Below are 27,216 nucleotides of genomic sequence, written 5' to 3' on the forward strand. Positions count from 1 at the left end.
CCCTCTTCTTCCTGCTCTCAGACACAGCCAGCTCCACTCTGTACTTCCTGGTTACTCCCCTTCAGATCCACACTGAGGAGGAGGGGTGAAACCAACATGTGGGCAAAGTACAAGAGCTGATAGGCCACATTCACTGCACACACACATGTTGTTCAGATAACCAGTCACACTAGTTTCAGCTCTCAGGAAGTGAAACTCACACACTCGCTGCTACTGAGAGGTGAAATGGCGCAGAAAGGAGTTCAGCTGGACCGGGAGACCTTCTCTTGTTCCATCTGTCTGGATCTACTGAAGGATCCGGTCACTATTCCCTGTGGACACAGCTACTGCATGAAGTGTATTACAGGCTTCTGGGACGGAGAGCTAATCCACAGCTGCCCTCAGTGCAGGCAGAGCTTCACACCGAGGCCTGTCCTGCTGAAGAACACCATGTTAGCAGCTTTAGTGGAGGAGCTGAAGAAGACTGGACCCCCACCTGCTCCTGCTGATCTCTGCTATGCTGGAGCTGGAGATGTGGCCTGTGATGTCTGCACTGGGAGGAAACTGAGAGCCTGTAAGTCCTGCCTCGTGTGTCTGGCCTCTTACTGTGACCAACACCTCCAGCCTCATTATGAATCACCTGTCTTTAGAAAACACAAGCTGGTGGAGCCCTCCAAGAAGCTCCAGGAGAACATCTGCTCTCGTCACGACGAGGTGAAGAAGCTGTTCTGCCGCACTGATCAGCAGAGTATCTGTTATCTCTGCTCTGTGGACGAACACAAAGGCCACGACACGGTGTCAGCTGCAGCAGAGAGGACTGAGAGGCAGAGAGAGCTGGAGGGGAGTCGACTAAACATCCAGCAGAGGATCCAGGACGGAGAGAAGGAGGTGAAGCTGCTTCAGCAGGAGGTGGAGGCCGTCAACGGCTCTGCTGATAAAGCAGTGGAGGACAGTGAGAAGACGTTCACTGAGCTGATCCGTCTCATGGAGAAGAGAAGCTCTGATGTGAAGCAGCAGCTCAGATCCCAGCAGAAGAGAGAAGTGAGTCGAGTCAGAGAGCTCCAGGAGAAGCTGGAGCAGGAGATGGCTGAGCTGAAGAGGAGAGACGCTGAGCTGAAGCTGCTGTCTCACACAGAGGATCACAACCACTTTCTGCTCATCTACCCCTCACTGCCAGCCCTCAGTGAAGCTACACACTCCTCCAGCATCAACATCCATCCTCTGAGCTACTTTGAGGACATGACAGCGGCCCTGTCAGCAGTCAGAGACAAACTACAGGACGTCCTGAGAGAGGAATGGACAAACGTCTCACCGACTGAAGTGGAGGTTTTACTGTCAGCAGCAGAGCCCACCACCAGAGCTGGGTTCTTCACATATTCACAGGAGATCACTCTGGATCCAAACACAGCAGACACACGGCTGGTATTATCTGAGGGGGGCAGAAAAGCAACACACATGAAACAAGAACAGCCTTATTCTCGTCACCCAGACAGATTCACTGATTATCCTCAGGTCCTGAGTAGAGAGAGTCTGACAGGACGTTGTTACTGGGAGGTGGAGTGGAGAGGGGAAGGAGTTTTTGTAGCAGTCGCATACAAGAATATCAGCAGAGCAGGGGGGGAAAGTATATTTGGAAACAATGACAAATCTTGGTCCTTAGAGTGTGACCAAAACAGTTATTCATTTCATTACAACAGTATCCACACTCCCGTCTCAGGTCCTCTGTCCTCCAGAGTAGGAGTGTACCTGGATCACAGAGCAGGTGTTCTGTCCTTCTACAGCGTCTCTGAAACCATGACTCTCCTCCACAGAGTCCAGACCACGTTCACTCAGCCGCTACATGCTGGAGTTTTTCTTGATGATTATGGAGACACTGCTGAGTTTTGTAAACTCAAATAGCCTGAAGTCCTTGGAGGAACTCTTCTACTTCTTAAACTCACCGTGTGTCCTTCAGAGCTGATTGTCCATGTCTTCACTGCAGAGATCAGCTGTCAATCAAACATGATGGGCGGGGCTTCAACATCTTCTCACGAGTTGTTCTGTAGATGTTGGACTTTCTTCCGGCTCCTTCCTGTGTCTGTGTCGCCATGGAGGCTGTCACTGCTCAGGAGGATCCTTGTTCACCTGAACTGATGTGTAAACTTTGCTCTAAATATGTGTTGGATATTTCTTTTGATTCTTGTTGTTGTTTCTCTTGTAGTGCACGAGTCTTCAGAGAGAAAGCAGCACAGCTTCTTTTATTCTACACATTTTATTCTGGTTCTAAAACAACAGAGACATTTATAATCACATGTATTATTCTGACAGATTAAATGTTATTGTTGCCCAAATTAACAAACACATGAGTTCCCAGATGGTTATCACACTTATTTCATCCTCACATGTTTATTTAAAATGATATTACTTGCTGTCATGATCATAATCAAAAAGTACATCATTTATTATTCTGCTGTAAATAGCTGAGAGTCTTTGCTCGGGAAATACATGGTATAATATTACAGTTATTGTTTTGCAGACTAATTGTTGTTGTTGTTGTTGTTGTTGTTGTTGCTGTTGTTGTCCAAATAGAAAGTGGGTACTCTGATGTTTTATAGAACATAACTCATGATAATAATCAATAAGTAAATCATGTCTGGTTCTGTTTGAAACAGCTGAGATGAAACACATCATGGCGGATAAAGAGAAACTGATCATGAAATCATTGAACACACTTTACTGATGGGATGTGTGATCAAAGGAAATGTTTGGATCATTAATAAAGGTTTGTCTTTCAAAAACAAAAACAGGATGTTCTTCTTGTGTTATGTCCAAGGTGCTACGAAGCTGATGGAGAACATGTGGAAGTGATCTGAGACTAAAACTGAGTTTCCTCCTGAAACAAAGCACATGTTCATCCTCTGACCCCTCCCTCACTCAAACATCTTTGTACGCATAGCTATATTTCACAGGAGGGTTGCTTTAATACACATTTACTGTAGTTGTTTAAACCGTTTGAAATGATTGCTAGGAATAAGTGTTTAAAAGGCGGGTAAAGTGTTCCTGCAGCCCCTCCATAACGGTAATAATGATTAGAAATCATTTCCAGGGCAGAAAGCTGTTTTTAAAAGTGAAAAAACGATTTAAAACCGTTTAAAAAGCCATTTGAGTGCAGTTATCATGTGTCCCCACAGGAGGACGCACCAGCCAAGTGAGCACAGTGCAAAAACAGTCAAAAACACCCTTAAAAAAAACGCAAATCAATGGATTTAAAGTGCAGGGAAGCTCCGCAACACACAGGTACATTCCTAAATCCCCACAATAGTGACAACGGTGATTTAAAAACAGCTTTCTGCCTTGGAAATGATTTCTAATCATTATTACCGTTATGGAGGGGCTGCAGGAACACTTTACCCGCCTTGTAAACACTTATTCCTGGGTAAAACAATCCATTTATTTCCGCCTGCTTTCCATCAGCACTGACAGTCATTTCAAACGGTTTCAACCTTTTCAACTTTTCTTTGAAATATTAAGCTTCATCACTATTTGTCCTACTCTTCCAGTTTCCATTTCACTTTCAAGCTTTCAACAAAGTCAGTGCATTTGAGCTGTAACAATTCTGATTCAAAGCATTTCTCCGCTAAGTTCAGCAGTCGCCATTCAACTGTTACAATATTCAGCTTTTCAGCTAAATTCAGCAACTTGTGCGCAGCTTACAGCATTTGCACGCATTTTCAGCAGGACATGCATTTCCTAGTTGTGTCTTGTGCCTCTACTGCAGTGGCGGTGCCAGGGCAGGCCCGGTTCTACGGGGGTGCATAAGGGTGCATTGCACCCTCAGTTGAAAAATGAAAAGTGAAAGAAAACAAAAAATGAACAGTGAAAACAATTAAAAAGTGAAAAATATTAGATATATACAGTAGTAGTAATAATAATAATAATTTAGTTAAAATACAATTAATTGTAATTGTGGTTAAATAACATTGTCTGCTGCATTTATTTAGTCAATTTAAACGGTAAGTAACGTTATTATGTCAGGTGCGCGTGACCTGTGCCGCTGCGCGTTCATCATCTGCAAGGTGCTTACACAGCAGTCAGTGATGGACATCAGAACATGGTTAAAACAACCAGCCCTTATCGCCAGCAGTAACACTGCATCTACTGCAGGTAATAACAGTTCAGATCATGGGGACATTGCGTTACCCGCGGTCAGTCCTCCCGCCCGACTCGCCGGCTTTGCCCGCCTCGCCCACGGAGGCGGAGCAGCAGCAGCCGTCTTCGTTGCCCCAAACGCCGCCACCCCTCAGCGGCCCGCAAGTGCCAGAGGACCTCGGCAAAACAGAGCCTGCCCAGGTATATTTAAAAAAGTACCCAACTCGCCTGTACAGTGGGGTAAGGCGCTCATTTTGCAGCTCATGGTTTCAAAACAGAAATTGGCTGGAATATTCCTGTAAAAAAGATGCCATCTTCTGCTATGCATGTAGACATTTCGGTTCAAGTAAGTCAGATGCCTTCATCACAACTGGCTACAACAACTGGCGCCATGCTCTTATAGGCTACGTGATAAGGGACTGGGAAGGCATGAATCAAGCAAAGAGCACATAGATCCATAGATCTCTTCATTTTGCTCTCAAAGTGCACCAGATTGATGCTCAAAGACAGTTTTTTCCTAAGAGCCATCATTGCTCTTAACACCTGACATGTGAATCAATGTGACTCTGTACATATACATATATATCATTACTATTATTATTATTATTATTATTATTATTATAAATACAAACTATTATTATTATTATTATTATTATTATTATTTATTACATTACAGATTTTATTTGTATACTCCTGGAAATAATTACTGCACTTTATTCTTTATTCCTTTATCCCTTATTCCTAAGTATGTATGCTGCGTGTATTTTGTTGTCTTATGTTGTGATGTTTTGTTTTTGTTTTGATGGCACCCTTGAAAGGGAGAAGCATTTATCTCATTACATGTATAATGACATTAAACTATTCTATTATATTCTTTTAACTTCAATATTTAAAAAACAAAATCTTCCCGGGGGAGCATGCCCCGGGCCCGGACCCCCCTAGAGGAGGTGAGGACCCCCCTAGAGGGTGTTAGGTCCACCCCCCACTTATAAAAATAGCACTTTACCACTGCACCCTCTCTAATCTCATGCCCCGGCCACACGAGGACGAAAACAACCGTTTGCGTTACTGTTTAGTGTCATATATACCATTCGGCCATACGAGGACGACCGAATACGGCACTAAACGACTGAGGAAACGATAACGGGTCCCAAGGTGGATAGAACGGCATACGCAACGCTCTGGGTGGTCAAACGGCTCCGTGTGTGCGCCCTATACGAACATTTTCTGATAGTGATTGCGCAATAGCAATAGCCCCGCCTCTCCCCCCCCTCTGCTGCTCACCTCCGCGTACCCCGCGCCATTGCTGATGTGTTTCGCCACCAACAACAACAACAACAATGGCGGATCGCAGAGTTGCTATCGTGCTCCGGACGCTACTGACCATGCTACAGTTCTTTGTGCAACATCTACAGCAGACTTACACATCCGGGGGGGATCTTACTCGCTGCTTTTGTGGATATGTACTGCAGCTTCAGCGATCATTTCTGATAATGATTACGCAATAGCCCCGCCTCTCCCCACCTCTGCTGCTCACCCCCGCGTCAAAGTAAACTGCACACTGAATTCAGATTATTTAGCTTTCTCTCGATATGGACCTAAACGTGAGTGAAGTCTAATCTGACAGGACAGAGACACCTCTCAAACTACCTAAACTAGTTATAAATATGTTTATTTTTACTGTCGGCCGGGTCACTCATTACTGGATCAGCTGCTGCATGAGACAGACACTGGCGCTGTCCAAAGAGAGGGTGGAAAAAGAGAGGCTCCGTGTATTTTTATTATTATATTATAGAGTCGTTATTCATTTGTTTTAAAGCTCAATAAATAACAAAGAAGACCTTTGACCGGCACTTTTATAATTTTGTCGGAAGATTTAAACTTTAATTCACGTTGACTGGCGAAAAACTCTGCCCGGTTCCCTCGGCCCCCACCGCGGAGAATAAACAGAAGGGCAACCATGACAACCATGCTTCTTCGCTGCTTTTGTGGAGGAAGTTACAGCGCCACGTACAGGCTCCTGCATATGTACTGCAGCTTCTCCAGCGGTTGGAGCTGTTTAGAGTTTTGGTGGTCCTGATAATTTATTCCGGTAAATTACTCTGACCTACTAATTGACCTTTTCCGAACTTATTGAGTCTATGTAAGGTTGCTGCTTGGCTCATATCCACCAACGTCAGCAAGATCTCACCTCTACTAACTTCCCGAAGAACCAAGGTTTCAATTAACTGCTGTTTCAATTCAGACAACTCTTTTTTAATCTGTTTTAAGCGATCCCGAAGGATTTTGATATCAGTAAATGGAGTGTGCTCCTACCTAAGTGTGTGTGGCAGGGTGCAATCTTACCTTTGAAGCAGGAGAGGAGGGCACAGGTGTCTTTTAAATTATCCCAGTCCAAAAGGTGGGATCAGTTTATTTGAAGAAAAATAGGTCCAAACTAATACAGGGTTTTTACCTTCTCTCTTTACAACATTATAATCATCCTAACAAAAAACCGTGCTGTGATCATGTTCAAATGAAACTTTAATTTACAGTCTTACATTTATTACCAAAATGTTTTAATTCCAACTGCCCATTTCAGTTGTGACATTTTAAAATTCTCCCGATAGAATTTAGAGGTATTTCCTCGTAAAAAGACCGGTGACAATAAAAAGCGCATTCAACTTTTTCATTTCACCAACTCAATTCACATCAGTTTCATACCGTTTTTTCCGACACAGACGGCGGATTAACACTCAAAAACCCATACCTGTCCGCAAAATTCGGGGGGCAAGATTTCCCCACAGGTCGCGGTATTTATAATGTTCATACACACATCTCTCATCAAATCATTCCACTCAGCCAACAACCAATAAATTCGAGAGATATTTACCCCGTCTGGAAGGACCTTACCGAGAGCTATTAACCCAGCTCTCAAGCACACAGCCTACCCGGAGAGAGTCTACCAGGGGTTACCCCCCCTCTCTCTCGCTCTCCCAAAAAAACAGTCTCTTTATGCTAAAAAAACTGGATCCTAAACCCAAAAAACAAACTCCTCCTCTTCACCCAATTCAGTTGAAAACTGCGCATGCGCACTAATGTACAAGGCTAAACATGTCCCGACATGTTCCACAGCTGTTATGGGATAAGACACCCTTTCATATGAGGTAAAAAGGACATGAACTCTCTTTGGCCTCTTAATGTGTCTCCTTAGTGTGAAGCCCCCCCCTCCCTGTGGACTGCTGCCAGAGGAGAGGAAGAACAATCAACTTAAACAAACCACTTTGTTTTGTTTATACTGTAACTATAGAAAACCTAAAATATGAAGCATTTTCATTGTGGGTTATACAAGAATATAATTGATTATATTTGATTATAACTAACTTTCGTTTTTAAGTATTAAACATATTATGAAAAACTCTCAACACCCTCTTTTCAAAACGCAAAGTTCTCAAATAGCAACAGAAAAAATTGTAAGCATAGATACATATTCAAAAACCGTCAAGAAGCATTCTCATTATGGGTTTATACAAGAATATGATTGATCATGTATGATTTATAATTAACTTTCGTTTTTAAGTATTCACTTCATACCATGATCTCAATTAACTTTCGTTTTTAAGTATTCACTTCATATGAAGATCTCAACACCCTCTTTTCAAACGCAAAGTTATCAAATATCAACAGATAAAATCGTAAAAACATACATATTACATCCGTAAAACTCCACGCATCAATATCATGAAAAGTTCTTCAGTATGTGTACTCAGGACGACCTTTTGATGAACCTGGTGTGAAAAAACACCGAAAACATAGTACCGTACAGGAATGTCCTTGGGCGAGGGGCCCATCTGTTGTAGACTCCTAAATCCATGTTGCTATCTGATGTATATCCTTGACCCTGACCATGGAGGGGTTGCAGTTTTTCGCTGGATGACATCTCCAAACGAAAACCAGATAACTCGGTCGACAGTTGTTATGGATTTTTTAGACCTCGTAAATAATCTTTCATGACTTTGTGACAAGGTCAATGAGTCCCCACACAATGATAGCACAAACGAGGAACCAGAGGCATATGAAACAGCTTAGCTGGCACTCGCTCATGACATCCTGTGTGTGCAGTGTGAGATTAGGTGTATGTGGTGCCAGTGTGGTGCTGGTGGTACTTGTTGTCGTCTTTCGTTGGTGACTAGGACACATCACTTGTTGTCGTCGGTTTCTACCGTCTCTCCTGGCCTGTGACTACGACCTTGCAGTGGCTGGCGTGGACCCACGTGGCTCTCTCGGTGACCTTGACCGCTGTCTGGGTGATGAGGAGCACCTGGTAGGGACCTTGCCAACGGTTGGATTTCCAGCTCTTTCTCCGGAAGTCCTTGACCAGCACGAAGTCACCGGGTTGGAGATGGTGAAGTGGACCAGTGGCAGGGGGTAGGTAGGGTTGCTGCTACCTGGCGTCTGATATCTGACCATGCAGTTATCAGGTAGTCGTCATCCTTTCCTGGGAAATCCACTGCGATCTGAGTGGCTCAGCGGGTAGAGATGCAGCCTGTCCCACAGAGCTGGAAGAATCGTCCTCCTCCTCTGGCGGGGTCATAGGTGACTCAGCCGCTGATCCATTCTGCACCGGTTTTCTGGTTTCAGGAATTGGCTTTACTGGAAACCCTGTGCCTGAAGTAGTTTCGCTTGGCAGGTTCAATTCCTCTCGATAGATTCCAGAGGTAGTAATATCATCCATATAGTTATGATCATACACGTATGCGACCTCTGATCCATTAATAATTGTTTCATTTGAAACAATTTCCCCCAGGAATCCTTCCAAGGGGTCTGGTACTCCAGGTTCCTCTGGAATTTCTATTGACAGCAAGGACATCTTTTTGGCTTGGGCACCCGGGGAGACCTCTGAATCAGATCGCTCTTTTCTCTTACGAGTCTCCTCCTTTTCACCGCTTGCCCCTTCCGGTCCTTCTGCACAGGTTTCCTGGGTCCAGGAGTCTACTTGGCTTCACTTGAGGCACTGTGACTGAAGTTTCCCCGCTAGGCAGGTTCAAATCCTCTTGGTAGATTGCTGAGGTATTAATCTCAAAAATATAGCTAAAATCAAGTTTAAATCATTTCTCTGATCCATAAAAAGTTGTTTCAGTTAAAATAAAAACTTCCCCAAGGGTTTTCTCAAGAGGGTCGTGTATTCCATATTGCTCTGTAATTTCTATACACAGCAAGGTGATTGTTTCTCCTCTTACTCAGTTGGCCTCTAATGGCAGAAAGCACTGGGCCATAATTTACTCTTATCAGTTTAACGACCTGACAGCCCTACACCTCCATGCTGTGTGAGAACCAGCAAAAAAGAAGGAGAGATGTGCTCAAAAAATCTAATTTAAATGAATACTCTTTTTAGGGTGTAAGCGTATATCAATTAAAAATAACTGAAAAGAAAACTAATAGTGTAAAGTTAAAAAACAATGAGAAAAATAATATAAAGGTTATTTTCCATTTCCTCTTTGATACTGAGGTATTCTCCATCCAAGCTCTAATGATCCATATGCTTAATAGACAGAGTTTCGTCTTGCCATCTTTTTGCATAATTCACTATAGATTCTAGCAGTTCTACTGCTAAATCCTTTGCATTGGAGCTATTGCTTGTTACTCAGATTTAAATTCCCTCTTTTGCTCTATAAAATATCCCTTGGTACAGAATTCACCAAGACAAATTCTAACTTATTGCGGGAAGATCCCACAAAAAGCCATCCTCTCCTGTGGAAGAAAACACATTAACTGCCACGTGTGTGTGCAAAACATGTCATGTGATGTGAGACTGATAGCATCAATAGTGGATGGGTAGGCCGCAGTCATATTCCTATCTGGATTCTAAACTCAGTTGGCTTGGGTGAACCGGTCCTCTCTTCTGGAGTGAAACTACTTTCCCAGAAATTGACTTCACTGTATCCAAACCTTCTGATTTAGTTTTAAGCTAACCCTTCTCTGGACTTTGCCCCTTTCTGGTCACCCATACACGATTTCTGAATTTAAACGGAAAAGGTGTGATAGTTAGATATGACCTGACCTTTGCCCTATAGGTAGCTTTTCCATACTTATAGGAATATATTCAGCCTTGTCAAATTGATTGGAATGTCCCAATTTGTTTTACAGTTTTTTTTTAATACTCCACTCTTTGGCTCTAATGCCTGATACTTATACGGTAAAGACTAGATAGGTGTGATTCCCTTTATCCTGCAAGGGTGACAAAAACTTTCTCATTTTTAAAGTGAGTGACATTATCCATTCCTATTTTCTCAGTTTTTTAGGAAAAATACTTATATGTTCCGCAATTTTCAGCAGACACTGTGTTCCATTAATTCTGGTCAGAGGATAAACATGTTTATGACTCCCTCCATTTATCAAAGGTCACAAGGAAATACTTATTCCCACTGGGAGTGCGGGTCAGAAAAGGACCTGCTATGTCAGCACTAAAAATGGTTAGTGGTCCTTCCTCTATTATTTTAAGATACTCAGGATGAACTTTCTTAAACCCATCCACCTCTACACATTGAAGACATGTGGACCATGTGTGTTGTAGGTGCAATCGCAGTTTTGGTAAGAGGATTTTATTGTGCAGACAATATTTCCTCATCTGAAATAGGCCCACATGGCCTAAACTGCTGTGTAATTCACGCACAACCTAAGGAGCTTCTTCAGGTGGTACGTGAATGCTTCCACCCTTTTTCCACATTCTAGGGAATATGGCAGTCAGGTGGTTAACTCGTCCCGTGCTTTAAGCAAGGTAAAACTTCTCTATTACCCTGATAGTCAAATGATATCTTATATGTATGGCTACGGACATGATTCCATTCTACATGCCTGCCTTTAACTCTGCAATAAGACCCTCAATAGATGGGCATGTGTCAGCGTTTCACCTTTCACATTTTTGAACTGCCTTTGTTCCCAATTATTAAGCTCTTCTTTACCCGCTTTTTAATAATAATCACTATCAGTAACAATACGGATGTGTGCTATTTTTCCTTTTTTAGCAAAAGGAAGTCCCTCAACAAATGGCCTTTTCCTCAGCAGGCTGTACCTGGTATTGCACCCTTTTGCTTGCAAAGTACTTCACCTGAATTAGTTGTCATTATAAAGGCCCAAGTGGCTGCTTGGTCACCTTTTCGCAAACCCCCATCTGTAAACAGTGTTATCTGTGGAGTAGCGGTTTTCTGTAAGGGTTTCAATGTTTCCCTTTTTGGCTTACTTCCTGAGGTCCTCTGCACCCCACATCTGGATCAGACATTATCATCTTCCATTTTCTTCATCTACTCATCATTGTTTTTTCTCCCTGAACAGTTTGTTTAGTAGCTTCAGATATTGAAAAATAAAGAGTGTATATGCACATCTTGGTACCTTGAGACATTTTCCTCAGGGCTGGATACATTTTTAATGCAAGTGCAAGATGCTTCTCTTCAGGAGATAATTCTTCCTCTGTTCCTGATCAAGTCATAGACATGAATAACACAGATTTTCTATCACCCTGGTTTCTTATCTCCACATTGTTAGTTTCTGAGAATGGGTCTCAACATACTATTTTGGTTTTTGATATTTGATATTATTGTTCTGGTGTTAAGATAATTTTTTGAATCTCCCTCTTTTCTTAACAACTGGAGCTATGTCTATTTTAGATCCGACTTGGTTAAGAGTTGATCTATTCATTGGTGAGAGGAACACTATTTCCCTTGTGCTGGGTGGGGGATGGGTTGGGAGAGTTCCTTAAAATCTCCAGATCTTCCTCTGTGCTGAGGCCATAAAACTTTTAATGGTCTTTCGTGGTCTGCTCAAATTTTCTTCCCCTCCAGAGGTCACGCCTGTCTTTGACCCTGTTTGCTGCGTGTTTCTGCAGCACCTCGGGAGCAGAGAAAAGAGGAGACTTTTTTTCCAAAAGTGCATTCTCCTTCATGAGAAAAATAGCACCACATTTAACTCTCATTGACTTGTCTTTAAAGCATTCTTTAAGGCTTGAATTGAGTTTTCCGTTGTGTAACGGAAAATCCCATTCTCAAACAGGGGTCAAAAGTAAATAGTTTAGTTGATTTTGGTAAAGTATTTGAGCTTTAGCTTCGCAAAAACTTTCTCATATTAGTTTTGAAGATATTTTTGGGGCTTGATTATCTGCTGATAGTTCCCACATAGGTTTTTTCTTAAAAGTACATTCAAAACAACCGGTATTTGTGGGTCATCTGATCACCACATTGCCTTCTGACAGTTTAATAGTCCTTATCATATTATCACACTGTGCTTGCATGCTAGGATCTATTCTCTTTGCCAGAGCTGCTGCTATTTCTCCTGCATGTTTTAGCTTCCTATTAGCAGGGTTTATTAACCTGGTTTGTTGATCCAGTTTTAGGATTTTCAATATTTGACATTATTTATTTCCAACATTCCTTTTTCCCGAACATCATGTCTAACAATGTGTTTTTTTTTCTAGGAGTAGTAGATGGGATACTCCTAAATGGCATTTTTTGAGCTTTTATCCCTGTATGGTGGAGATAGGGTCTCAAACATTATACCACCTGCTTGTTGCTCTCTGTCAAACGTTAGTCTGACAGGAAAGTATTTTGGTCGCGGTAGCCCGTGGGTCTGGGCTAAGCTGACCAGGGCGGGCAGAAGCTCCGGATTTTGCTTCTGTGTATCCCCCCTGTGTGGTTGGCTCCGAGTCATTAAAAACTGCGTTCTAACCTCGTCCGCCATTTATTTTTGTTTGTTTGTTTTAAAAAACAACACAAAAATGCATTAAAGGGTTCAAGTTCACTTTTTTATACACATGCAAGTTCCTAGGCTTTACTCTCGCCGGGTGTACAGTCCGACTATACCGTCACTTGGTTATAAGTTCTCTTTCTGGATTCAGTTAGTACATGCGGGTACCTCAGCTAAGAGTTGTATGTACCGAGCTTCGAATTTTTTCAACAGCATAAGGTACCTTTAGACCTATGTTTATCTTTATTAAATCTCCTATTAACTCTTCCCCACGTTATGTTTTAACGCAAAAATTCAAACCGCAGCTCTTGGTCAAGTCCTACCTATAAGTTTCAAAGTAATTGGACAAGTACTGAGCAGTGCTCCTACGGCTGACTTCACTTTAGCCACCTAAACCTGTGTTAAAGGGACCACAGGCTTCTCAATTTGACTAGGGGAAAATGAACCTTCTTTAGCTTCTTTAATCAGACAGCTATATCCGATATAATATAACCCTCAGTCCGGTGCAATAGTATTAACTTAAATTACTACACTTTCAGGTTTAATTATATATTCTAGGATTTGGGGTAGGTATTTTAACAAGACTTTCAGCCTGTATTTCGCTGATTTGTATTCCTCGACTTTTTTCACTAGGTCGTTTTGGTTCTTGTATTTTGACTCTGTAAAGATATTACTTTTCACAGAGCCCCACGTTGGGCGCCATGTTTAGAGTTTTGGTGGTCCTGATAATTTATTCCGGTAAATTACTCTGACCTACTAATTGACCTTTTCCGAAGTTATTGAGTCTATGTAAGTTTGCTGCTTGGCTCAGATCCACCAACGTCAGCAAGATCTCACCTCTACTAACTTCCCGAAGAACCAAGGTTTCAATTAACTGCTGTTTCAATTCAGACAACTCTTTTTTAATCTGTTTAAGCGATCCCGAAGGATTTTGATATCAGTAAATGGAGTGTGCTCCTACCTAAGTGTGTGTGGCAGGATGCAATCTTACCTTTGAAGCAGGAGAGGAGGGCACAGGTGTCTTTTAAATTATCCCAGTCCAAAAGGTGGGATCAGTTTATTTGAAGAAAAATAGGTCCAAACTAATACAGGGTTTTTACCTTCTCTCTTTACAACATTATAATCATCCTAACAAAAAACCGTGCTGTGATCATGTTCAAATGAAACTTTAATTCACAGTCTTACATTTATTACCAAAATGTTTTAATTCCAACTGCCCATTTCAGTTGTGACATTTTTAAAATTCTCCCGATAGAATTTAGAGGTATTTCCTCGTAAAAAGACCGGTGACAATAAAAGCGCATTCAACTTTTTCATTTCACCAACTCAATTCACATCAGTTTCATACCGTTTTTTTCCGACACAGACGGCGGATTAACACTCAAAAACCCATACCTGTCCGCAAAATTCGGGGGGCAAGATTTCCCCACAGGTCGCGGTATTTATAATGTTCATACACACATCTCTCATCAAATCATTCCACTCAGCCAACAACCAATACATTCGAGAGATATTTACCCCGTCTGGAAGGACCTTACCGAGAGCTATTAACCCAGCTCTGAAGCACACAGCCTACCCGGAGAGAGTCTACCAGGGGTTACCCCCCCTCTCTCTCGCTCTCTCAAAATACCAGTCTCTTTATGCTAAAAAAACTGGATCCTAAACCCAAAAAACAAACTCCTCCTCTTCACCCAATTCAGTTGAAAACTGCGCATGCGCACTAATGTACAAGGCTAAACATGTCCCGACATGTTCCACAGCTGTTATGGGATAAGACACCCTTTCATATGAGGTAAAAAGGACATGACCTCTTTTTGGCCTTTAATGTGTTTCTCTAGTGTGAAGCCCCCCCTCCCTGTGGACTGCTGCCAGAGGAGAGGAAGAAAACTCAACCTAAACAAACCACTTTGTTTTGTTTATACTGTAACTATAGAACACCTAAAATATGAAGCATTTTCATTGTGGGTTATACAAGAATATAATTGATTATATTTGATTATAACTAACTTTCGTTTTTAAGTATTAAACATATTATGAAAAACTCTCAACAGAGCTAAACGGAGCGGTCTCGTGTGGACAGAAACTATCCGGATGACTATTGCGTGTGGACGGAAGCTTGTTTGCGATTGCGTTTGCGTTAATCCTATGCGTTTAGCCGTTTTCGTCCTTGTGTGGCCGGGGACTCAGATGCACCCTGAGTTTGTTCTGGAACCGGGCCTGCGCCAGGGTATGGCTGGGGTAGGCTACAGCCATACCAAGAAATGGCTTAGCCCTACCTTAGCCTGACCATGAAAAAGTATGTTAAAGTAAGCATGTTGAGAACACGGATTGCGAAAATCTACCGTTCGTGTCCACAACACACAAACTGATCCTGCTGCAACAACAAGTGCACGTTACTGACGCAATATGGTTGAGACCATTCGGGCTTATGCTAGAGGGGTGCAAGGAATAGTCTAAGTAGTGGGGGAGTTTTATACACTAAATGTGTGGACATTCTCTCGCGTTATAATATCAGCGCGGCCGCGGTCAGATCAAAATGCCTCCGAATGCAATTTGAATAGACCTACAGCCAATCAGAGCAACGAAACGTTGGGCTGCTGCGTCATGCATTACTGATACGTCACGTTCAGTGAAAAGTCCCCAAACTCGCGCAGAGTAAATTGCAGACAGACAGCAGAACTTCTAGGATTACTTGTATATTTCGGATGGATAGATGTGTTCTTAAACGCCCTCGCATTGAGGTACAAGTCGAACAGGTGCCAGAGTCACACGACCCACCTGAAGAGTGAATAGTGAGTTTTGAATATATTTTGTAATAATGGGTCATTTGAAAAAGTGTTTTGTATGACAATAGAGATACAGGCCGCCTGTTTTGTGTGTGTGTGTGTGTTCTCTCTCTCTCTCTCTCTCTCTCTCTCTCTCTCTCTCTCTCTCTCTCTCTCTCTCTCTCTCTCTCTCTCTTCTCTCTCTCTCTCTTTCCTCTTATGCCAACTTTTCTTGTTTCTGCCGCTGCGTACCATGTTGTAACAACGTGGAATTAGCAGAATAGGCTATTGTATTGTTTAACTCACACCTGTTGCTCTCGATGTAATTTAGCTGATAAAAGGAGACTAATAAAAGCCTCACGCGTGGTGTTTCACTGTCAAGGGGGGCGATATAGCGTGTATGTAATTATATTACAAATACTGACTCGAGCCCCACCACTGTATGGGTTAGTTAGCCCTACCATAGATTACCCAACAAAAATACTCTGGCGCCGCCACTGCTCTACTGTGACAAGTTTCACAAAACACGTTACTTACAGATAAACAAATATAGCTGGCAGCGTTAAGTGATCACCTCTGACATGCACATTTCACTTCTGTTTTAGAACACTGTGATTTGAACTGCATTTATTTATCGTATGAATGCAAATGTCTGTACGTAGAACCATATTGCTGTTGCTGTTGATGTGTAGATATACACGGACAGGATTGCTTTTTCATTTTGCTGTACCTGAACAATGACAATAATAGAACAGTCTCCACAACTCAACTTTATTAACACTTAAATGAATTGTATAAAAACTGATATAATGGAAACATTTTTAAAGCAAATGCAAAGGAAAAGTTCTATAAAAATATAACAAATGACTTGAGTATATATATATTGGTATACATGTATTATCTGCAGTGTTTTATTATGTGTGGTATCTCCCAACCTTGGCCTTGTTAATATGTTTCTGGATAGATTTGTACTTTTTAATCATAAAGTACATTTATTCAAGTACTTTATTTAATTACAATTGCCATACTCTGTTACAGTAAAAGTCCTGCATTCAAAATGTTACTCAAGTAAAAGTAGAAGTACTCAGATCTTGTACTTGAGTAAAAGTAGAAGTACTCATATCTTGTACTTGAGTAAAAGTAGAAGTACTCAGATCTTGTACTTGAGCAAAAGTAGAAGTACTCAGATCTTGTACTTGAGTAAAAGTAGAAGTACCAGAGTGTAGGAATACTCTGTTACAGTAAAAATCCTGCATTCAAAATGTTCCTCAAGTGAAAGTAGAAAAGTATTCTCATCAAAATATAGTGAAAGTAGTGACAGTAAAAGTAGTCGTTGTGCAGATTGGTCCATTTCAGAATAATGTATATGATATATTTTATAATGATTGATCATGAAAGTGTTCTCAAAGCTGGTAAAGGTGCAGCTAGTTTGAATGGCTTTGTATACTGCAGGGTAGCTGGTGGATTTACTCCAGGTAGAACTAAAGTCTGATTCAACACTTGATTAGATTTCACATCATTCATCCACATCTGTGAAGTAACTAAAGGTATTAATTACATGTAGTGGAGTAAAAGTACACAGTAGCATCACAATGAAATACACAAGTACAAGTACCTCAGAATTGTACTTGAGTTCGGTACTTGAGTAAATGTACTTAGTTACTTTACACCTCTGCTGTTGGCTCAGTAAGGATTCCCAAAGACCTTGTTTTTTTTCTGCAGGCGTAAACACCTTTAGGCTTTAATATTTTCAGCGGGATTACTTCATGTTTACAGTTTATACAGAACCTACAAAAAGAACATTCTACAGAGAAAGTCACAGGCATACTTTTTGACACCATTTCAAAATAAAACATGGAACCACGAGGAGCTGTTAATGCGACATTTATTTTAAAAAAAAAAAAAGTTGGGAGAATCAAGGCATGAGGAAGAGGAGGAGGAAGAGGAGGAGGAAATTCAGATGTCATTTACAGTTGAACTCAAAATAAACTGTTAAACAGCAACAGTTATACACAACCATTTACACAACCTGTACAAATATTCCAGAAACATTTGCGATTTTTAAATTCAAAATAACTTAAATAGGCTTCTATGTAAAATCCGCAGTGGCGGCTGGTGTAAAATATTTTTGGTGGGGCTGTTGATATTTTTTTGGGAGAAATGACCCCTCAAATTAGGACTTCTGGTATTTTCCCGTGATTAAATTGTAATACACGTTTCTAAATTATGCCGACGTAACAACATACTGATACCGGTTAGTAAAAACCATGAATTAATGCTTTGACAAGTCTGAAGACAGACGGCAGGCGAAAAACCTTTTAGAATGCTTGTTTTCTGAATAGAGCTTGGCTAAGCTAACGTTATATATGCTCCGACCGTCCACACTCACAACAACGGCCTATACAGACATAAATAAACCAGCGACTGTATTCTCCATGACACAGACAGTCTGTGGTTTGTACTTGTTTAACTTTTGTCTAGTTTCTGAACAGATCGTATCTGTCCCCGGCTGTTTGAAGAGCAAGCATGGGAAACAAAAGATAGCATTTACCTGTTTGCATCCAGCTAGCCATGCCTTTCTGGTGTAACAGCTACGTGAGAAGCCTCTTTGATACGTTTTGTCTTTTTCACGAGCTTGCTGTGATATATACAAATCGGGTTGGTCCGGTCCAAGGTCTTTAAGTATCAATTTATCTCCCAAACTTCTCCTTTCGAAAGGATTGGAGAGTAGCTCTTGCACGGAATTGGGTGCGGACCAGGGCCGGACTGGGATAATAAGTCAGGCCGGGAATTATACACCCAGCCAGGCCACTACCAGTTTTTTGTGGCATTTTGCTGGATTTATTTGTCAATATTTACAGCGTTGCTGCCCGTAGTGATAGCCCTCTAAATCTACTACCAAAAAATAAACATATGGAGATGGGTTACTATTTAAAAAAAATTGCAAATCTATTTAGGAACCTTTTCATGTGAACATATTTTAAGTGGGGGTGGACCTCAAATCCTATAGGGGGGTCCGGGGGCATTCTCCCCCGGTAAGATGTTTTTTTTAAATGTTGGACTTAAATGCATCAATCTGGTGCATTTTGAGGGGGAAATAAAGAGACTACACCCATATGAAACAGAACTGTATACATTTAAATAATCATAAAATCATAAGAACATGGCCATAACCAATAACATACCATATCCAATATGAAAAAACATTGAAACTTGTTTATTTATTTGTTTTTGGTTCATTTATAGTTGTGAGTGTGTCTGTGCTCCTGAACCAGCCTCTCCTGTCTCCCCCCTGCTCCTCTTTGAGGCAGAAGCAAAGACTAGTTTTAGCTCTCAACAAGTTGTAATAGTTTATCTTACATTTTTTCACCTAGTTAACGTTTTTTAATTATTATTCATCTATATTTGACTAATCACTCCCCCCTCAAATGAAAATATGTGTTTACATGAATGGTGACCAAACCGTGAGACCCACTGAGAACTAAGTTAACTATCTAAACACTCAGCAGAGTCCTTTACCTCACCTGAGCTGTAGTTATCAGTCTCTCAGTCTGACAGGAGAGGACTCTCCTCCACCTTGTTGTTGAAACAGCTCCTTATATCCGTTAGCGCAGCTAGCTAGCACCAGATGCTAACAACAATAATAGCCTACACGTAACCGGTGCGCGCGCTTTCTCTCTCTCGCTCGCTCGCGCCACACATACACACACCCTCCCGAGCTTGAATGACAAACAGAGACCAATCGAGGGCATTAGTGTATGGTCTGTATGAAAGTGGCCATGTCGGCAGGCCACATCATGTACAGCCAGTCACCCTCTGTGAGGCAGAGTCAGACCCACATTTGCGCAGCGTTGCGTTCACAATACATACATAAAAAGAATTCCTCAGGCCAGCAGGCCACTTAGCAGGCCAGGCCATCGGGAAACCTCCCGGTGCTCCCGATGGCCAGTCCGGGCCTGGTGCGGACCGAGGTCCGGCGACTCCACCTGCACACCATTCTCATCCAACTTCTGTGTCACCTTGGTCACTCACAAGTCTAAAAAACAACTCACGTCAACGCACGTAAGCAACGTGGGCGCCAACGTGAGCGCCCTCGTGACCAAAATATTTGACGGCGCTGATTGGCTGAAATTATGTTTCGGCGGCACAGTTTACTATTGAGACTTTTGCAACGTGCTGGTTGCTGCTGTTTGTCTCGGGGGCTCCGCCCGGTAATGATAAACTAATGCCATGGGCAAGGCCAGGCAGGAAACATGTGACTTATCAGTAACTTTAGACATCGTAACACAATTTTAAACGAGATTTTATTGTAGATTATACATTTTACTGATACCAATTGTATGATATTTATCTTGTTCATTAAAATTAAAAATATAAAATATATATATTTTTTAAATATATATTTTTTAATTTAATATTTTTTAAAAATATTTTTTAGAGGTGGGGCGGCGCCCCTAGCGCCCCTATGGGCCGGCCGCCACTGTATGTACGTAGAACCATATTGCTGTTGCTGTCGATGTGTAGATATACACGGACAGGATTGCTTTTTCATTTTGCTGTACCTGTACAATGACAATAATAGAACAGTCTCCACAACTCAACTTTATTAACACTTAAATGAATTGTATAAAAACTGATATAATGGAAACATTTTGAAAGCAAATGCAAAGGAAAAATTCTATAAAAATATAACAAATTACTTGAGTATATATATATTGGTATACATTTATTATCTGCAGTGTTTTATTATGTGTGGTATCTCCTAACCTTGGCCTTGTTAATATGTTTCTGGATAGATTTTTACTTTTTATCATAAAGTACATCTATTCAAGTACTTTATTTAATTACAATTGCCATACTCTGTTACAGTAAAAGTCCTGCTTTCAAAATGTTACTCAAGTAAAAGTACTCAGATCTTGTACTTGAGTAAAAGTAGAAGTACTCAGATCTTGTACTTGAGTAAAAGTAGAAGTACTCAGATATTGTACTTGAGTAAAAGTAGAAGTACCAGAGTGTAGGAATACTCTGTTACAGTACAAGTCCTGCATTCAAAATGTTCCTCAAGTAAAAGTATAAAAGTATTACATCAAAATATAGTGAAAGTAGCGACAGTAAAAGTATTCGTTGTGCAGATTGGTCCATTTCAGAATAATATATATGATATGTTTTATAATGATTGATCATGAAAGTGTTCTCAAAGCTGGTAAAGGTGCAGCTAGTCTGAATGACTTTGTATACTGCAGGGTAGCTTGTGGATTTACTCCAGGTGGAACTAAAGTCTGATTCAACACTTGATTATATTTCACATCATTCATCCACATCTGTAAATCTGTAGCCACAGACTCATCCCTCCACAACAACGCACCAAGCGCCTCGGACAGTCCTTTGTGCCTGTAGCCATCAGGCTGCACAATAAGGGGTTAAATATGAAAAAGAAATACAATTAAATCACTGGTCATTAGTGTTAATTTCGTCAACTATTTTTTTATTTAGTTTTAGTCATAGTCCTTTGTTAAATTTCCTTTTTAGTTTTAGTCATATTTAGTCACCTTCATCCTGTTTTTATTTAGTCAAGTTTTAGTCGACTAAAAGTCTGAGCATTTTAGTCTTATTTTAGTCGACTAAAACAGTAAACATTTTAGTCAAGATTTAGTCGACTAAAAGTCTGAGCATTTTAGTCATATTTTAGTCAAAGAAAACTAATTATTTGAGTCTACTTTTTGTCAATAAAAACTGTTGAGTATTTTTTAGTCATCAGATTATATAGAACATTTCAGTCAAACTAGTCTAGCCAAAACCAATAATTTGTCATTTTAGTATATATAAATAAATAAGATTATATCTTGTCCTTATTTGATGAAAAACACAGGTTGAATGATTAAGAAAGCAGCTTTGCAGAGTATCTGCTCAGGTTTGTGGTGTTTTTACCTCTGTGTTATGGCCACATTGCTTCCCTTCTGATAAAACAATGCACTCGCTTTTTTTCTCCGCCTCATTGTAGCGAAAATGGGCCCAAATATCACATCGTTTCTTTCTCCCAAGCAGTGGTGGCTTTAGACTTTTTCGTTGTCAGTAATTTTGACGGATCGTAACATTTCCGTCATAATCCATTATTATCCGTCGAGTGCACAATTTATCAATCACTCGCGCTGACGGGGGGTTATTCGGTTAACGCGAGTGCGACCACTGCTCCCAAGCCCTGTTGCCATTTCATTTTCTGTTAAATAAGGTTAGTTAGACCATGAGTTAGACCCGAGTCTTCCTGACAGTTCATATTGTGCCGCTGCCTGGTGTAATTAAAATCTACCGCCGCGCGCACCGCAGACACACAGCTGCTGCCCAGCCGCAGCCCCGGAAATGGAACTGCTGGGAGAAAAACTGACTATCAGAAATGTAACGTTATCTTTGATAATATTTCGTCTCCTCATTTTTCGTCAACGAAAGTAAAGAGAGATTTTGGCATAGTTTTTATTTAGTGAACTACATTTTCGTCTCGTCACTTTTCGTCGACGATATTGCATGATGATTTCGTCACAGTTATTGTTTACTGCCGTCGGTGCCGTCTCGTCATCGTCTCGTTTTCGTCATGGAAAAAAAGGTCGTTGACGAACATATTTCGTCATAGATTTAGTCAACGAAATTAACACTACTGGTCATAAATATACACTGTTTCCACAACCCATGTTAACTTGTCACTTTAACTTATTCCGCACTTTAGAATTTAGATGACGACCAAATATGTATATATGCTGACAGTTATTTTACTCTTATTTTTATTCTTCTCCTATTTTCATAGTCTTTTATTATTATTATCATTATTTCCTTGATTTTATGTTATTTATTATTTATTTTAGATTTTATTGATCTGTGTGAATCTTTGCTGTACTGTTTTGTTCACGCTGACCCTGTTGCTGCTTTGTACAACTGAATTTCCCCTAGGGGATTAATAAAGGTTCATCTTATCTTATCTTAAACTAAAGGTATTAAATACATGTAGTGGAGTAGAAGTACACAGTAGCATCAAATTGAAATACACAAGTACAAGTACCTCAGAATTGTACTCGAGTTCAGTACTTGAGTAAATGTACTTAGTTACTTCACACCTCTGCTGTTGGCTCAGTAAGGATTCCCAAAGACCTTGTTTTTTTTCTGCAGGCGTAAACACCTTTAGGCTTTAATATTTTCAGCGGGATTACTTCATGTTTACAGTTTATACAGAAACTACAATAAAACATGGAACCACGAGGAGCTGTTAATGCGACATTTATTAAAAAAAAAAAAAGTTGGGAGAATCAAGGCATGAGGAAGAGGAGGAGGAAGAGGAGGAGGAAATTCAGATGTCATTTACAGTTGAACTCAAAAGAAACTGTTAAACAGCAACAGTTACACACAACCATTTACACAACCTGTACAAATATTCCCGAAAAATTTGCGATTTTTAAATTCAAAATAACTTAAATAGGCTTCTATGTAAAAGTGCAAATCCTTACGCGTGGGAGAGTAACAGAACGGGTGCTTTGTGGCTGGATATAGGGAGTTAAACATGTAAGGCATCACAAACACATGTGAACCCTCTCTTCAAAGCACAGTCATATATATATTTAATGCATTTAATATACCACGCTTTCATTTACGATTGTGTCATCATGATGCCTTACATTGCATTTCCGCAGTCTTAATATTGTAATAGTGACCATAACATTTGTGTGATTTGACAGAGAGCCCTTTTCTCTCTACACAAAAACACTAAAAAACACATTTCATTTCAGCGTCCGTAGTGTTGTCGGGCAGAAGGGGGGGGGGGGGGGGAATGTGGGAAAGTCAGCCTTACATTACAGCAACGACACCCTGTTTGGTAGTGTTCTCTACATTGGCTTTAAAAAATAAAAATAAATCACAGTAACCAGAGGCCATTTTGTACACGATGAGGTGGGGCAGTAGTAGTCCATAGGTTACAGGCTGTGTGTGTGTGTGTGTGTGTGTGTGTGTGTGTGTGTGTGTGTGTGTGTGTGTGTGTGTGTGTGTGTGTGTGTGTGTGTGTGTGTGTGTGTGTGTGTGTGTGTGTGTGTGTGTGTGTGTGTGTGTGTGTGTGTGTGTGTGTGTGTGTGTGTGTGTGTGTGTGTTGTGTGTGTGTGCGTGCGTATTATACTGGCCATAGTATAACGTGTAGACATTTTGAGCCCCACTAGAACTAGTTCTGCTTCTTTTTTGTAACTAGTTAACATGCCAGAGCTTTTGCAGCGCACTAGTTAACTTGTAAGACTTTTAGTGTCACTAGTACGGTCAGAGGGCCACTAGTTCATCAAAAAGCTTACATGTTGGGACTTTGGTGCTACTAGTGCTGCTCCTGGCGTAACTAGTAAGGCTTATGTGGTAACTATCGGACAAAAGTGCCACTAGTTGCTGAAAAAGAGCGACTAGTATAATGTTTTATTTAACTAGTAAAGCAGAGTGCCAAACTAGTGACCATATATCTAACAAGTGAAATCAAAGAGCCAACTGTAGGCAGCTTCCGTCTGATATCAAGGATATGGAATAAATACTCAAATGGCTTGCCATATGTAGGTCAGAGTCTGAGCGCTGCTCCTCTTCCTGGAATGACTCAGAGTTTGATGAGCCCTCCCTCTTCTTCCTGCTCTCAGACACAGCCAGCTCCACTCTGTGCTTGCTGGTTCCTCCCCTTCAGATTCACACTGAGGAGGAGGGCTGTAACCAACATGTGGGCAAAGTACAAGAGCTGATAAGCCACATTCACTGCACACACACATGCTGTTCAGATAACCTGTCACACTAGTTTCAGCTCTCAGGAAGTGAAACTCACACACTCGCTGCTACTGAGAGGTGAAATGGCGCAGAAAGGAGTTCAGCTGGACCGGGAGACCTTCTCTTGTTCCATCTGTCTGGATCTACTGAAGGATCCGGTGACTATTCCCTGTGGACACAGCTACTGCATGAAGTGTATTAAACAGCACTGGGATGGAGAGCTAATCCACAGCTGCCCTCAGTGCAGGCAGAGCTTCACACCGAGGCCTGTCCTGCTGAAGAACACCATGTTAGCAGCTTTAGTGGAGGAGCTGAAGAAGACTGGACCCCCAGCTGCTCCTGCTGATCTCTGCTATGCTGGAGCTGGAGATGTGGCCTGTGATGTCTGCACTGGGAGGAAGCTGAGAGCCTGTAAGTCCTGCCTCGTGTGTCTTATATCGTACTGCGAGAAGCACCTCCAGTCTCATTATAACGTAGCTCAATTAAAAAAACACAAGCTGGTGGAGCCCTCCAAGAAGCTCCAGGAGAACATCTGCTCTCGTCACGACGAGGTGAAGAAGCTGTTCTGCCGCACTGATCAGCAGAGTATCTGTTATCTCTGCTCTGTGGACGAACACAAAGGCCACAACACGGTGTCAGCTGCAGCAGAGAGGACTGAGAGGCAGAGAGAGCTGGAGGGGAGTCGACTAAACATCCAGCAGAGAATCGAGGACGGAGAGAAGGAGGTGAAGCTGCTTCAGCAGGAGGTGCAGGCCGTCAATGGCTCTGCTGATAAAGCAGTGGAGGACAGTGAGAAGACGTTCACTGAGCTGATCCGTCTCATGGAGAAGAGAAGCTCTGATGTGAAGCAGCAGCTCAGATCCCAGCAGAAGAGAGAAGTGAGTCGAGTCAGAGAGCTCCAGGAGAAGCTGGAGCAGGAGATGGCTGAGCTGAAGAGGAGAGACGCTGAGCTGAAGCTGCTGTCTCACACAGAGGATCACAACCAGTTTCTGCTCAGCTACCCCTCACTGCCAGCCCTCAGTGAAGCTACACACTCCTCCAGCATCAACATCCGTCCTCTGAGCTACTTTGAGGACGTGACGGCGGCCCTGTCAGCAGTCAGAGACAAACTACAGGACGTCCTGAGAGAGGAATGGACAAACGTCTCACCGACTGAAGTGGAGGTTTTACCGTCAGCAGCAGAGCCCACCACCAGAGCTGGGTTCTTCACATATTCACAGGAGATCACTCTGGATCCAAACACAGCAAACACACAGCTGGTATTATCTGAGGGGGGCAGAAAAGCAACATACATGAAACAAAAACAGTCTTATTCTCGTCACCCAGACAGATTCACTGATTATTCTCAGGTCCTGAGTAGAGAGAGTCTGACAGGACGTTGTTACTGGGAGGTGGAGTGGAGAGGGGTAGTAGTTTGTGTAGCAGTCGCATACAAGAATATCAGCAGAGCAGGGGATGAAAGTTTATTTGGAGACAATGACAAATCTTGGTCCTTAGATTGTGACCAAAACAGTTATTCATTTCGTTACAACAGTATCCGCACTCCCGTCTCAGGTCCTCTGTCCTCCAGAGTAGGAGTGTACCTGGATCACAGAGCAGGTGTTCTGTCCTTCTACAGCGTCTCTGAAACCATGACTCTCCTCCACAGAGTCCAGACCACGTTCACTCAGCCGCTACATGCTGGAGTTTATCTTTATGGAGCCACTGCTGAGTTCTGTAAACCAAATAGCCTGAAGTCCTTGGAGGAACTCTTCTACTTCTTAAACTCACCGTGTGTCCATCAGAGCTGATTGTCCATGTCTTCACTGCAGAGATCAGCTGTCAATCAAACATGATGGGATGTGCTTCAACGTCTTCTCACGAGTTGTTCTGTAGATGTTGGACTTTCTTCCGGCTCCTTCCTGTGTCTGCCATGGAGGCTGTCACTGCTCAGGAGGATCCTTGTTCACCTGAACTGATATGTAAACTTTGCTCTAAATATGTGTTGGATATTTCTTTTGATTCTTGTTGTTGTTTCTCTTGTAGTGCACGAGTCTTCAGAGAGAAAGCAGCACAGCTTCTTTTATTCTACACATTTTATTCTGGCTCTAAAACAACAGAGACATTTATAATCACATGTATTATTCTGACAGATTAAATGTTATTGTTGCCCAAATTAACAAACACATGAGTTCCCAGATGGTTATCACACTTATTTCATCATCACATGTTTATTTTAAATGATATTATGATGACTATATAATGATAACTAATTGTTGTTGTTGTTGTTGTTGTCCAAATAGAAAGTGGGTACTCTGATGTTTTATAGAACATAACTCATCATGATATTAATCAATAAGTAAATCATGTCTGGTTCTGTTTGAAACAGCTGAGATGAAACACATCATGGTGGATAAAGAGAAACTGATCATGAAATCATTGAACACACTTTACTGATGGGATGTGTGATCAAAGGAAATGTTTGGATCATTAATAAAGGTTTGTCTTTCAAAAACAAAAACAGGATGTTCTTCTTGTGTTATGTCCAGTGGTGTAGTGGGCGTTGGACGCGGGGGTACGCCGTACCCCCACTTATTTGGAGCATGATCTTGTTTTTAATAGTCTAATAAATATAAAATCATTGCCAGTCTTATCAGTTGCAAGTGTGTATTTGTTGTAATAATGACAAAAACATAATACATTTCACAGTAATGGCCTATAATAAAAAATAAAAACAATTTCCTTCAAAAATGATGATTCGTCATCACGCTGGTGACCCCGCAGCGAGCTCACCGCCCGCCGATTTTGCGGCAGCTCTTTCCCTCAAGAACGCTAACGAAAAAGCTCTATAATGGAAGGTAAACGTTTTTTTACTTGACTTTTCTAA

At 41.5% G+C, this 27,216-nt stretch overlaps 1 protein-coding gene across 1 annotated transcript; it reads left to right on the forward strand.

The window, feature by feature from the left end:
* The first annotated feature begins 149 nt into the window (after positions 1–149).
* Positions 150–26,850, forward strand: LOC117546229 (E3 ubiquitin/ISG15 ligase TRIM25-like). The gene is made up of 2 exons (XM_034216391.1): positions 150–642; positions 24,851–26,850. Exons 1-2 carry the CDS (start codon positions 226–228, stop codon positions 26,138–26,140), a joined length of 1,707 nt encoding a protein of 568 aa, XP_034072282.1. The 5' UTR covers positions 150–225; the 3' UTR covers positions 26,141–26,850.
* Positions 26,851–27,216: the final 366 nt, after the last annotated feature.

This window comes from Gymnodraco acuticeps, unplaced genomic scaffold (genome assembly GCF_902827175.1).
Source record: "Gymnodraco acuticeps unplaced genomic scaffold, fGymAcu1.1, whole genome shotgun sequence".
In the NCBI taxonomy this organism is placed as follows: Eukaryota; Metazoa; Chordata; class Actinopteri; order Perciformes; family Bathydraconidae; genus Gymnodraco; species Gymnodraco acuticeps.